Genomic DNA, 14092 nt, shown 5'->3' on the forward strand with positions numbered 1-14092 from the left:
TGTGGAGCTGCGCCCTCTGCAGGACACTGACATTGGGAGAAGGAGCTGGGGCCAAGGGCTAAGAAAGGTCCACAGCACAGAGGGGGAGGGCAGGCCTGCTGCTGCCCAAGAGAGGACCGGAGAACTGAGAGCTCCATGGACCCTCCACCCAGCAGGCAGGGGCAGGCCCAGGGTCCAGGTCCTCGCGCCCCCACACCCGCTGCTGCAGTGAGCTTCCTGACCTCGGGGTGGGAGTGGCAGGGGGCAGCTGGCAGCTACCAGCACTCAGGCTGAGCTCAAGACAATAAACTTGGCCCCTGTTTCTCGTCCTCTGTGCGGTTTGCAGGCGTCTCTCCCCCACCTGCTGTGGGAAATGCTGGGGTGCCCAGGGTCCTCCCCTCTCCTGCCCACAGTCCCCTCCTTCTCCCTGTCCTGGGTGTGGAGTGGGCGCTCCTTGGCAAGGCGGGGCCCTGGCTCAAGGCCTTTTGTTGTCCCCAGGATTGGATCCAGGCTGGAGGGCTGGACAGTCCCACCCCACGGCACCTTTCCCCAGCAGGCACTGGGCTAGAGACGGGGTGGGCCAGCTCCCCAGCCTTCCTTGCTGACTTAGTTCCTGCCTGGGCCCTGGGTCTCTCCAGCCATGTGTCCACTGCGAACCTGCTCAGCGCACCACTGCTGGGCCCTATGCTGCCAGGTGCATGGCACGGGGGTGCTGCTGCTCATCTACCTGGCTTACCTGGTACTGGGCACCGGCGTGTTCTGGGCACTGGAGGGCCGCGCCGTGGAGGATTCCAGCCGTGGCTTCCAGCAGGACAAGTGGCATCTCCTACAGAACTACACGTGTCTGGACAGCCCGGCGCTGGACCTGCTGATCCGGGTCAGGGGAGAGCTGGGCCCAGGCTGGCGGGGAGGGGCAGGGGTGCTCGGGGTGCACCCAGAGAGGTGAAGGAGGACAGACAGACAGACAGATGTGGGCACGACAGGGAACACAGACTCGGGCTGCTCCACAGTGGAAAGGATCCCAGCTCTAGAGAGGATGGGGGGGGGGCGCGCAGTGCTACTAGGGGAGAAGGGGCAGACGGGCCTGGTCCCTCGTCACAAGCCCGCAGGGCCGTCCAGGTCAGCAGAGTTTGCTGGATCTCCATGGTACACGTGTGGTACTGTGTCTGTGTCAGGGAGCCTTTTCTGAAGAGAGTGGCGAGTGCAAATAGGAGCTTTGGGGGAGGGGAGGGCGTCAGCGGCGGCCTAAGGGTGAGGGGATGGCATCGTGGGATGGTGGCAGAGGCCAAATCATGCTTGCCTGGGACGGGTGCAAGGGAGAGAGGGGAAGAAAAGCAGCAGATTCAGAGTGAGCCTGCTTCAGTTTCAGTCTCTGGACAGTGAGGGCTGTGTGGCCCCTGCTTCTGGTGCTGGGAAGGGCTGGGGGGGTCACTGGGGCAGAGTAGGAAAGGAAAGAGGCCGGTGGAGGGCTCTTCCACCTCACCAGCTGGGCCACCAGACCTGCAGCTGTCCCATTTGGTGGCTGTGTTAACGTCACATTTCCTGAGCCTGGTTACGTCCCCCAAACACCACGGTTCCCCTGTCCTGAAGCCTCACCCGCCCATCCCAGTGTGGGCCTCTTGGAGGAGGGCAGCCTCTGTGACCCCAAATTCCCTCCTGGCCAAGGCAGGGAACAGAAGGTAACAGGAAATTGTGTGGGAGTGGCGAGGGCCCCAGCTCTAAGTGGACGTAAATGTTTTCCAAAGCTCCAAGCCAGGGTCTCGACCCTGAGCCTTCCGCTACAGCTCCTCACTCCCTACCCCAGCCCTACAGCTCCCCGCCCCAGCTCACTTCCCCACAGCCATCCTCCAGACCCTCTCCCTGGCTCCCATTCAGGTTCAAGAGCAAGAGCAAGCCTCCCTGCTTCTGGCCTCTCTCTTCCATCTGTTCTAAATCTCTCACCACCACCCCCCAATTTTATAAGCCCCCACGGTACCCCAGGTCCTTGCTGCCCACATGAGACAGGGATCTCTTCTGAAGATCTCTCTGTCCTCCTGGACCAGGCCCATGTGGGATGCAGGCCACGCCACCTCCTTCACAGGCCACACCTCCATCACATGCTCCCTTCCACATCGAAGACCACGCCCTCTGCCACCCACCACACCCCCTCTGCCCAGACCACACCCCCTCGCCAGCCCCTCCCTCCCAGCCAACCCCTTGTGCTGCTAGCTGCACCACACACACACACACACACACACACACACACACACACACACACACACACACGCCAAATCACACCTCCTATGTGAAGCCTTCTAGCCTTGCCCGCATTAGAATGAGCACTTTTCTTCTCTGTATTCCTACTCTGTAATGTTCCCAGTACTGTAATACTAGTCCGAATTGGCATGCCCACAACAGCCCCCCTGGAGAAACTGAGGCACAGAGAAGACGATTTCACATGCCTAGGATGGCATGACTGCTCCCTGCCCAACACACACACACCTTAATTGCCAAAATAGCAGGGACTGCTGGGAATTGGGGTTAGGTCCCTTCTGGGCGGGTGATGCCCGCGTGGTGTGTGGGGTCCACCCCGCCCCTGGTGGTCAGCACAGCCTCTCTTCCAGGATATTATCCGAGCGTACAAAGCCGGGGCCCACCTCCTGGGCAACACCACCAGCATGGGCCGCTGGGAGTTCACGGGGTCCTTCTTCTTTTCCGTGTCCATCATCACCACCATCGGTAAGGGCAGTATGGGGGATGGCCTGTTCCTGGGGCACAGCCTGCACAGGTGCTCTGTGATCTCCCCAAGTCCTTCTTGCCCTCCACACCTGCACAGGGGAGGCAGGAGATGGGGTGTGGGAAAGCGGAGGCAGGAGCGGAGACTCCCAGGGAACACGAGCCCAGCCCCACGCTGGCAGCCCTGCGTGGCACCGATCTACCACCAGGTGGCAGTCTCCCCCCGCAGCAGCCCCGGCTTCGCCTCCAGCTCCTGGCCAGCCAGTGGGTTTCAGCCCTGCTGCCCCGGTGGCCTTTGAAGGCGCTGCTACTTCTTCTGGGAAGAAGCAAAGGGATTTTCAACAGAGGCACTCAACCCAGGGTGGGGGGGGCGGGACCCCTTCCCCCCAAGGGGCAGATGATGCATGACAGGGGCACCAGCCAGCTCCCCCCTGCCTGGGCCAGCACTCCCCAGTCCCCAATGTGAAACTGGGATCTGACGGATACAAGGTGCTCTTGGCCACGAGGACAGGCCTGAGACCAGCTCTGCCGGGTGTGGGCCAGAATGCTTATTCTAGGTAAGCTAGACTAGCAAGTCCCCCTAGAGAGCAGGCATTCCAATGTGAGGGGACACCCAATAAACAGATGCACAGCCAGGCACAGTGGCTCATGCCTGTAATCCCAGCTACTTAGGCGTTGGAGATCTGAAGGATTGTGGTTCTGGGTTATCATCAGCAAGTTAGCATGACCCCTATCTCAACACAGAAACCAGGTTTGGTAGGCCATGCCTGTGGTCCCAGACATGCCAGGAAGATCCTATCTCAAAAAAAAAAATGATAGGAAAAAAGGCTGGAGGTGTGGCTGAAGTGGTACAGGACCCGCCTAGCAAATAGAAAGCCCTGATTTCAGTACCATAAAAAGGGAAAGGCCGGGTGTATACGCAGTAATCAGATGGTGAAATGTACTTGAAGCATAGAAAGCCGGTTGTGGGGTCTTCTAGCAATGAGGGGTGCCGTGGGCGAGTGGCCTCGGAGGACTCCGACACAGAGACAGGGACAGAAGGACAGAAGCCTCAGCTGGAGGCCGGGCCGGCGTCTGCCCTCTCCACGCCCTCTGCCCTCCATGGGGCAGGTCGGGCCCCTGAGCACCCTGTTCTTGTCTCAGGCTATGGCAACCTGAGCCCCCAAACTATGGCAGCCCGCCTCTTCTGCGTCTTCTTCGCGCTGGTGGGGATCCCGCTCAACCTGGTGGTGCTGAACCGGCTGGGGCGTCTCATGCAGCGGGGCGTGCACGGCTGTGCCCACCGCCTGGGGGGCGGCCGGCAGGTGAGGGGCAGGATCCAGAGGGGGGCAACTCACAGGGAGGTTGGTCGAGCGAGGCCCCAGAGGCCTGGGTAGGAAACCGAGGGGCACCACGAGGGGCCAGAAGACCCCCAGTGCCCCCCATCCTGTCCTGGTCACCCCAGGACCCTGCCAAGGCCCGGTGGCTGGCAGGTGCAGGTGCTCTGCTGTCGGGGTTGCTGCTGTTCCTGCTGCTGCCGCCGTTGCTCTTCTCCTACATGGAGGGCTGGAGCTACCTGGAGAGCTTCTACTTCGCCTTCATCACGCTCAGCACCGTGGGCTTTGGTGACTACGTGATTGGTGAGCGCCTGGCAGGGGGGCGGTGCCAGGGAGATGTCCCCCTGGGAGGCGGTAGCCCTGCCCTGGGCTCACCAGGCTCCTTTGGGTACAGAAGCCACCCCCTCCCTCCCCCAGGCTGGGTCCCCCTGATTGAAGGGACCCAGCCTGGGTTGATTTTTGTTTTGTCAGTGGTGGGTCTTGAGCTCAGGGCCTGGGCCTGGATGAGATCCTTGAGCCATTTTGCTCAAGGCTAGCACTACTTTATCACTCTGAGCCACCGCATGACTTCCGGTTTTCTGGTAGTTCATTTGAGATCAGAGTCTCACAGATTTCCCCGCCCAGGCTGGCTTTGAACCCCAAGCCTCAGATCTCAGCCTCCTGAGTAGCTGGGATTTACAGGTATGAGCCACAGCTCTCCCTGCCTGAGTTGTGGAGATGAGGTTTCAGCAAGGTGACAAGCCAGAGCACTCAGCTAGCACCAAGTTGGGCGGCCAGTTGCCCTCAACTGAGGTTGCCCCGTGAGACACAGACGCCGGGGTGGGTCTGGAGCATGAATTCACCAGCCTGGCCAGGCCGCCCCTCCCTGCCTGCAGGAAGAAGGGGAAACTGAGGCCCAGGGCAGAGCAAGGAGTTGGTGAGTTGGTTAAGGTCTTAGAGCAGGCATGTCTAGGATCAATTTCCACTGCAGAAACCCTCAGGCCACACCTGTTCTGGAATCTTCCACACCTTCCTCAAAACCTCAGCGCTCTCCTGTCCCCAGACCGCCCCCCCACCCTACCCCCCAGGAACAGGCCAAGCCCCCTCTCGGATGGGAATGCAGAGGCCCAGTGCCTGGATGCCACTGTCCCCAAGTCCCCACCGCTGTGGCCAGAAGACCCCCCCCACTCCCCCCACTGTGCCCTCACCCCCTCCCTCACCCATACCCACGCAATTACATTTGCAGCTCAGCTGAGCGCCCTGCCAGCTGCCAGCTCGATGTGGGCCACACAATGAAATAAAGGGGAGAAAAGGCCGGGGCCCTGCGCAGCGAGCGGGAGCTGCCACACTGCTGATCTCATTTGGGCCCCGGGCGGAACCGGCCCATAACTCAATCATCCTAACGCAATCACAGCCCGCCAGCCCGCTCTGCTCTGTGCCGACCCCGCTGGACCCGGGAGGCAGGGAACGGGGCAGCGTCTGGGCCAAGGGTGCCCAGGCCCACACCCAGCCCCTGAGAACCAAGGTGGACACAGCTCCCAAGGTCTGCTGCTTCTCCCTGGCAACCTGCCCCTCTCAGACGTAAGAAGACAGGCAGGCAGCAGGGCGGGAGGCAGAGCTCCTGAGGCTCTGACAGGGGCTCTGTCAGCCACCCCAGGCTCCTGCCTATAATCCCCGCCACTCAGAAGACAGATCTGAGGATCACGCTTGGAAGCCAGCCCAGGCAGGAAAGTCCAAGAGACAGGTCTCTCCAATGTTCCCTCGTAAGCCAGAAGTGGAGCTGAAGCTCCAGTGGGAGAGCGCTAGCCTTGAACACAGAGGGGCTCAGGAACAGTGCTCCGGCCATAAGTTCAAGCCCCACAACTGACAAATGGGGAGGGGGGGATGAGGAAGAGCAGAGGCCCTGAATGAGCAGGTGGAGGTGGAGGAGGGGGCCCTGGTCCGGGTCCCACTGGTGAAAACCACCAGGGAGACTCAGCCTCTATTCCCAGGACCTGGATCCCGCAGGCCTCCTGGAACCCAGGGGTGGTAGCTGCTGGGCCAGGAGCCTTCGGGGGCATGGCTTGTGTTTGGGAGCAAGGTCCTGAGCCCCCAGCCTCTGACCTCCGGGCCCCACCCCGCCCCAGGGATGGACCCCGCGCGCTGGTACCCGCTGTGGTACAAGAACGTCGTGTCTCTGTGGATCCTCTTCGGCATGGCCTGGCTGGCCCTGATCATCAAGCTGATGCTCTCTCTCCTGGAGACCCCAGGCGGGGCGCGCTCCTGCTTCCACCACCCCTCCAAGCAGGCCTCCAGCTCCCCACACTGGAGGCGGGGCCCAGAGGGAGAGCCCAGGCCCCACTGCACACAGCCGGGCTGCTACCCAGAGGGCCCTGAGGGAGTCACACAGTGTCTGGAACCTTCCACTCAAGTTGGATGCTGTGGCATGGACAGCTGAGGGTAAGGGACCTCAGATTTCTAAGCATGGCACAGGACCCACCCAAGACCCAGACTCTATTGTCTGCCTCACCCTTTGCAGGCCACATGCAACTTATATGATTTAAATCCCACCCAATGGGATAGGAAGAGGCTTATGTATCCCACGTGACTCAGGAGATGTGAATTTGGGAGTGGAGCATGCTTTTCCTTCTTCCCCTATGTCCTTCCTCTAGTTGCAATGGCAGCCTAATGGCTGGAGCTCCAGTGGTCATGTTGTGCCAGGAGGTAAACACCAGGCTTGAGATTTGTGCTATAGTAACAGAGTCATCGTACAACCCTGGATCCCCCACAACTTCCTTTATGTGAGACACAAATAAATGCCCTACTTAAGACTTTCGGGTGTTTCTGATACACACACTCAGAAACAAAGGCAGCACCCCAGGACTGGAGAGAGAAGCCACCCTCTGGCCAGGTGAGTTTGCCCAGAGTGGACAGAAGACTTGGCTGCCTGCCCTTCATCCTCAAAGCCAATGCCGATGTGCAGGCCATGGCCTGTGCTGCGCTGGGAGCTGCAGGCTCGGCCGTACACGGAGGCTCGGAGCTCCCCACGGTGGTGTGCTCATACACACAGCACCCGGCCCCTAGACCAGTCTTGATTTCTCTGTCTCTCCCACCAAACTCTTTGGCCCCCAACATCCATGCAGACCCAGTTGGGACCTACCTAGGGGACTGAGAAGGGTGTTCATGAGAAGGCTTCTGATTGGTCAGCTCCGTACCTATGTCTACTCCATAGCCAATGAGAAGAGTCACTGAAACCCTGAAGTCCAAATCCAACAAGCAGGGAGGGGCTTGGGTCTTTGCTCACTGAGGCAGGCAGCAGGGCAGTGATAAGGAGGGGTTGAGGTCTTGGGGGTGAGAGGGGGATGGATTTGGAGCCCACCCACCCTTGGCCCATCCTAGTGGTTCCTTTCTCCAGCTCTGCAGTTCTCAGCCAATCACAAGGCAGCGCTGAAATGCAGTTCCCCGCCCCCCTTCCCCTCCACACACACCCCTTCAGCATGGAGATAAAATCTCCGTGCCTGGATGAAAACTTGTGTGTCCAGAACCCTGACTGTGATGTGTCATTCAGGGACCCACAAACGCCTCAGAGGTCAGCACTCCCTGGCCAGGCCCTGTACAGCCTCCCCACATGACGGGGGAGCAGAGGCTTAGCAAGCCCGGCTTACGGGACACCTCCTGTGACCCCTCTCCATCCAGCCAGGCAGCTGGACAGAGCCATGGGTGACTCGATGCAGGGCCGGGCTGTGCTGGGGTGGGGTGGGGGATCCTAGGCTGATGTCATCACACTCGTGGCCAGGAATGAGGGTCTGGACACAGACTCACAGAGGAGCCTCGGGCAGAGGCCAGCAAGCAGGGTGTGTTGGGTTTCTCAGTGTGGAGATGGCCTGGGACCATCCAGCTGCTCCTAAGCCAGTCCTCCAGGCAGACCTCCACCTCTTGGCCCACACTGGGCACTGCCACGTGGATCCCTCCAAAACAATGCCTCTCCCTCCTCCCCTCCCTCCTTCCTTGTTTTTTTTTTTTTTTTTTATATTCACCAGTCCTAGGCCTTGAATTCAAGCCCTAGGTGCTGTCTCTAAGCGCCTTTTGCTTGACTTAGTGCTCTACCACTTGAACTACAACACCACTCCCAGCTTTTTCTGTGATTAAATGGAGATAAGGGTCTTTCCTGTCCTGACTGGCTCCGAACCATGATCCTTAGATCTCACCCTCCCTCCTGATTCGCTAGGATGACAGGCGTGAGCCCCCCCCAACCCCCCGGCACCTAGCCAAGCACTGGTATTTTTAATGCCATTTTCTGATGGGGTACAGGAGACCTTTGGTGGAAGCTGGACCCTAAGGCAGCCCCCTTCCCCCTCCCTCTGTGCGGGCTGTGTTGGGAGTCTCTTCCTGGAAGCCAGGCGTCTCTTCCTGGAAGCCAGGCCTGGCTGTGAGGAGTAGCCAGCCACTCCCCGCTGTGTCATTTTCCCTGTGGCTCAGTTGAACCTCTGCTCCACGGCCTCTGTGTCTGCCTAGCTGGCCACCACTGCCAGGCCCGTGCAGCTCAGGGCTGAGAGTTCCCCACACCTGCCCAGTCCTCAGAGACATGCAGAGACACAGAGACATGGAGAGATCCGCACAGGGCTCCCCCCCCTCAGCTCCCCGGGTGGGCTCCATGCTGGCTGCAGACCAACACTGGGTCTCCATTCCTGTTAGGAGCAGACCAGAGCCAGACTTGACTCAGTGAGTCCCCGAGAATTCCTGGGGCTGAGCTGAAGCTGGGCAGAGCTGCCCACACACACACACACACACCACCATCACCCCAGGCCCTTACCTCACCCCTCTCCACCCCAGGCTGCAGTCCCCAAGCGCATTTCCCTGTGGCCGGCCCCACTGACCTCGGCCCTCCCCCATGCACACAGCCTGGCTGCGGGGTCTGCAGCTGCTCAGCTTCCCACTCATGTCTGAACCCAGGGCTGACTCTTGCTTCTCCGCCTCCTTGGCCTTTGCTAACTGAAGTCATTCTTGGAGCTGGGGCGATCCCTTCTCCACCTTCCCCAGGCCTCAGCCCACCCGCGCCTCTCCCCACCTGTCAGTGTCCTCATGTGGGCCTGGGGCCTGATGGCAGATTGCCAACCTGAGCTGGACCCCTGCCAGGCCACCCTTGTCCAGGCACAAGAACTAACCATGCTGAGTGGATTCCCTTGGCTGCCAGGAGCCCCTCGCCACCATCCTGCCCACTGTCGGGCACCTGATCAGAGCCTCCATGTTCCATGGTCTCCTTTATTTACTCCCCTCTGGACTCCTGACTCTCATTTGCTTGCTGTGCCACCTCTGAGGAGTAGCAGAACCTCTCTGGATCCCAGGCACTGCCTCTGCCAGGCAGAAATTCTCATGCCCACCCCAGAACCACTTGGATGGGCATGGGGAGAGGGATGGAGAAGAAGATGCCACCTCGCTGCTGATCCGTCACTGGCCTCAGATGCCCGTCCCTCTCCGTCCTCCACTGCCCCCCCCCCCGTACTTCCCGAAGCCCCTTGGGCCTCTTCTTCCCAGAAGCCCTCCTGGACCTGCTTGCCCTTTGACCTCTCTACCCCACCTAGCACATGTGTCATCCCGGTGCCCAGAGTGTCCAGTCAGATGCCACACTGGGTTGGCGTCCGTCCAGAGCTCAGCCCCTGTCACCAGTCACATCCAGCCTCACCCCTGCCTCGGATGCGGTGTTGGGGTGAAAGCTCTTCACCCCAGGCCTCCCCTTTTATCTAAGCACCCCCTGGAGAGACTGCAGAAGGGCACACCAAGGTGAATCGGGAGCTGAGAATGTGCAGGCACTGCGTGAGGTGCAGCTGGGCTGGGCCCTTGGTCTGGTTTGTGTCCCAGCACCTGGAACAGGACTTGGCTATCCACGCATGACTGGGGAATGAACTGACATGGAAGACAAGTGTGGAGAGAAAAGAAAGCCAGGCAGATAAGGACAGGGGCGGGTGGCCCCTAGGGCCTGCTGGACTCTGTCCCTCTGGGGACCTCAGGAAGCCTGGGCAGAGGGTGCCATCCACTGAGAAGCAAGGATTTCATATTGCCTCCTGGGTCATACACATCTGCAGGGCTATAATGGTGTAAGCCAGGCCAGACACTGCCAGACCCTGCTTCATCATGTGCCAGCTACCCTCAGCATGTACACAAACACCAGTCCAGTACGACTCCAGCAAGACCTGTGGGAAGGGAAGCCAAAGCAGGGGAGATGCTTGTGAGTGGGCCTTGCAAGAGGAACTGGTTGTTTTTGTTTTCGTTTTTGAAGAGAGGAGGCACATGTTGCACATGGCGAGGAGGCGAGGAGTGGTTGGATGAATGTGGAGTTAACGTCAAGAGATTCAAATGCTGGAGCTGGTCGGGGCTGCAAGGACGATGAAGGACGGTGGGTGTTTGAGCATAATTGAGTGGGTGACAATCAGGAAAGGCTGGATCAAGGCGTGGGTACTTGTGAGTGTGACCTGGGTGAGCAGGGAAGGGGCAGGGAAGATGGACCAGGTAGAAGATTCCAGAACTGAGGACTGAGTGGAGGAAGCCACAGAAAAAATGGGATGGGAAGGGGAGAGAGGAAAAGAAAACAGAATACAAGATAAAGGAAAGGTAGGGAAGGGGCAGGAAAGGCAAAGAAAAGGATGGAACGGAAAAGGAAGAATTGAGCCTGAGGGAGGAGAAAAGCAGACACAGAAAGCTCCATCACAGGGCCTTGGCATGTGACTCAATGGCAGAGTGCTTGCCTTGCAAGCCCGAGGCCTTGGGCTCCATCTCTAGCACCAGTTACAAAGAACAGACCAAAAAAAAGCCAGTTCTGGGTGCCGGCGGCTCATACCTGTCATCCAGGCTCCCAGAAAGGGAAGATCTGAGGATCATGGTTCCAAGCCAACCAGGCCAGGTTAGTCTGTGAGACTCTTCTCTCCAATTGACTCCCCCCATCTCCCCCCACCCCCACCCCCCAAAAAAAGGCTGAGGAACAGCACTCGGGCGCTGAGGTCAAGCTCCCTCACAGAGGTGAAAGGAGCCATGTATATATATATATATATATATATATATGATCCTCCCAGAACAACCTGCGGCTCCTCCACTACCCAGATCGGGGTGGGGCCGGGGAGGCAGCCAGGAAGGCTGCAGGGTGGTGAGAAGGGAGCCCCGTGGGAAGGAACTGCGGATGGACAGCAGGCCAGGTGCTGTCCGGGAGCCAGGAGGGAGCAGTTAGCACCAAGCTGCACAAATATTGTTGTTTGGGCTAGTGTGGGATTGTTTGCTTTCTCCCCAGAACCCTCAGCGTGAAGTTCAAGTTCCCTAGAGCGCCAGACCACGTGGGGAGTAAGTACGGGGCCTGCCTCTCCCCCCAACCCCCCTCCTCCTCCTCCTGGAGCCTCCAGGACAGACACCAAAAAGTAAGCCAAACCGAGGCTCTCCACCTGAAACGCCTGTTTTGTAGGGATGGTGAGAGAGTACCCTGATATTTCTTACTGAGTGTGCTTAGAGCCACACCCACGTGTCCCCACTAGTTGTCATTAGAGGTGGGTTAGTTGGACATGAAAGTCCCTAAGACTCCAGTTCAGCAAATGGCTGGGTGCGACGGTGCAGACATGACTGCTGGGCCAGGTGGTGTGTGCACCCATCATGACTGAGGACAACACCAGGAGGGTGGAGAGAGAGGGAACAAGTCTTTTCTGGGGACTTTGGGTCTCCTTTCACTTTTTCCTGGTGCTCACGTGTTGCCATGGTGATTGTCAACTATCATGGCACTGGAGGTGCCTGGTTTGACATGCAGTGGTGGATAATGGAGGGTGTGGGGCTTGGGCCAGCTCAGGTGAAAATCAGCCAGGTTACCCCACCAGTGTTCAGGGAAACAAGTCGGGGTAGGGGAAGAGGAGCGAGAGAAGGGGGAGAGGGGAGAGGGGGAGGGGGATTCTGCTCCCAGAATCCGCCCTGCCACCTAGCTCTGCACGCAGCAGAGTCTCCAAGGGGCCCTTAGACTTGGGGCAGGGGACAGGGGAGCCAGACCGGACTCAGACGGCTCTGTTTTGTCCCTGGCTCTTCTCAAAGTACCCAGGTCCCCTACCTTTGTCCCTTGGGTCCAGGAGCATGGAGGGCTGCCTGGAGGGGGTGGAGTCAAGACTAGCCCAAGGTGTGTTCTGAAAACAGAAAGTGAGGAACTTTCTGGAAGGTCTTTGTCCAGAGAAGCTGGCTGAGTGTTCTGTTTAGCCTCGTGTCCAGCAGTGCCACAGAGGGCTCGGGACAGAAAACAAGAGACGAAAAGAGGGTGAGGGGACACTGTTCGTCCTCGGGGAGCCCTGCTGGGACAGGAGGGCCCAGGGCCTGGCCTTCGGTGCTGTGTACCTTGTGTCTGCCCTGAATTCCTACACACAGTGGCCCTGGGAGTGGAGGGGCGTGAACAGCCTCCCCGTGACTCAGCGGGGGCAGCAGTGCTCAGGGTGAGGCTGCGGACACAGAAAGGGAGAGTGGAGGTGAGGAGGCGCGATGAGGCCATGTCACACAGCCTGAGAAACCACAGCCAGAGACAGTGTGTGTGTGTGTGTGGGGGGGTGATCCCAAAGGGCCCAGCCCCCAGGAATCCCGAAGCACAGTCAGCTCTAGATCTGGCATGCTGCATGAGGCTTCTGGGAGCCACTCTGGGCCTCACAGACAGGTGGGCAGGCTTTTGTCTAGTGTCACCTCTGGAGCCTGCAGCCTTACATGACAGGGGTGGCCTCCAGCAGAAAAACACCCGTGATCTCAGCTCCTCAGGAGGCACAGGAAGGAGCAGCCAGGCAAAAGCTGGAGATCCTATCTGCAAAACCAACCAAAAACAAGAGAGGCTGGGAGCATGGCTCAAGGGGTGGAGTGCCTGCCTAGTAAAGACAAGGCCCTGAGTTTAATCCCTAGTACATTTAATTAAAAAATTACACAATAACTGCAAGAGCTGGGGGAAGGTGTGGGGGAGCGGGGAACAGAATCCTCTATACAGAGGATGAAGACAAGAAGGGAAGAGATGGGAAGAGAGCCCACAGCACATGTAAGATCCAAACCATGGCTCATAGAGAGTGGATTCCAGTGCCCAAATGTCTTCCCTGGGCACCCAGCTAGCAAGGGTTAGTACAGGCTGGTGTCTTTTTACAGCCTAATATGAATTAGTGGTTGTCACATGCAGCAGAGCATCAACAGGGGGGGAAAAAAAAAAAGAAAGGGCAGTTTGGGAAATAGGATAGGGAGTGACAAGGGATAATTTGAGAATACATAGAGTGGCATAGGGCTGAGATTTATCGGGAAACAGAAAAGGAAAGGCTCAAGCCAAGCATGGGTGGCTCATGCTTTTAATCCTAGCTACTCAAGAGGGCTGAGATCTGAGGATCACAGTTTGAAGCCAGCCAGAGAGTCAGTGAGACTCTTACTGCCAATAAATTACCAAGAAAGCCAGAAGTGGAGCTATGACTTAAGTGGTAGAGCACTAGGCTTCAGCAAAAGCAGCTCAGGGAGTTCGGTGCGAGCGAGCTTGAGCTTTTCCATGTGAGAGCGGAGCAATGCCTAAGTCAAAGAAACTTGTTTCTTCCAGCTCTTCTGGCAGTGATTCTAATAGTGAAGTTGACAAAAAGTTAAAGAGGAAAAAGCAGGTTGCTACAGAAAAGCCTATAAAAAAAGCAAAAAAACAGGTGAGACTTCAAGAGCTCTGGCATCTTCTAAGCAGAGCAGCAGCAGCAGAGGTGATAACTTGTTTCAGATTGGGAAAATGAGGTATGTGAGTGTTCGGGACTTTAAAGGGAAAGTTCTAATTGACATTAGAGAATATTCGATGGACCCAGAAGGTGAAATGAAACCCGGAAGAAAAGGAATTTCTTTAAATCTGGAGCAATGGAGCCAGCTGAAGGAACAGATTTCTGATATTGATGATACAGTCAGAAAACTGTAAAATCGGAGCCATATAAAACCTGTACTGCTCTATTTGCTCTTCTTTTTACATTGGCTTTGTTTTCTAAAATGTTTCCCAAGCTGTTGTATATTTGGATTGCAGAACAATTTGTAAAATGAGTCCTTTTTTTAATGTGCATTATTAAAAATGTTCTGAGTGAAAAAAAACAAAAGCAGCTCAGGGACAGCTCCTAGGCTCTGAGTTC

General features: G+C 57.8%; 1 protein-coding gene and 1 pseudogene across 1 annotated transcript; both read left to right on the plus strand.

Annotated features, from left to right (window-relative positions):
* Window positions 1-524: 524 nt before the first annotated feature.
* Kcnk17 (potassium two pore domain channel subfamily K member 17) lies at window positions 525-6783 on the plus strand. Its single transcript, XM_090355315.1, has 5 exons — window positions 525-856; window positions 2583-2697; window positions 3838-3998; window positions 4139-4313; window positions 6116-6783. Exons 1-5 carry the CDS (start codon window positions 620-622, stop codon window positions 6424-6426), a joined length of 999 nt encoding a protein of 332 aa, XP_090211441.1. The 5' UTR covers window positions 525-619; the 3' UTR covers window positions 6427-6783.
* A 6718-nt stretch (window positions 6784-13501) lies between these two features.
* LOC150047726 (activated RNA polymerase II transcriptional coactivator p15 pseudogene) lies at window positions 13502-13887 on the plus strand (annotated as a pseudogene).
* The last annotated feature ends 205 nt before the right edge of the window (window positions 13888-14092 follow it).

This window comes from Megascapheus bottae, chromosome 22 (assembly GCF_031878675.1).
Source record: "Megascapheus bottae isolate mThoBot1 chromosome 22, mThoBot2.hap1, whole genome shotgun sequence".
NCBI classification, from domain to species: Eukaryota; Metazoa; Chordata; class Mammalia; order Rodentia; family Geomyidae; genus Megascapheus; species Megascapheus bottae.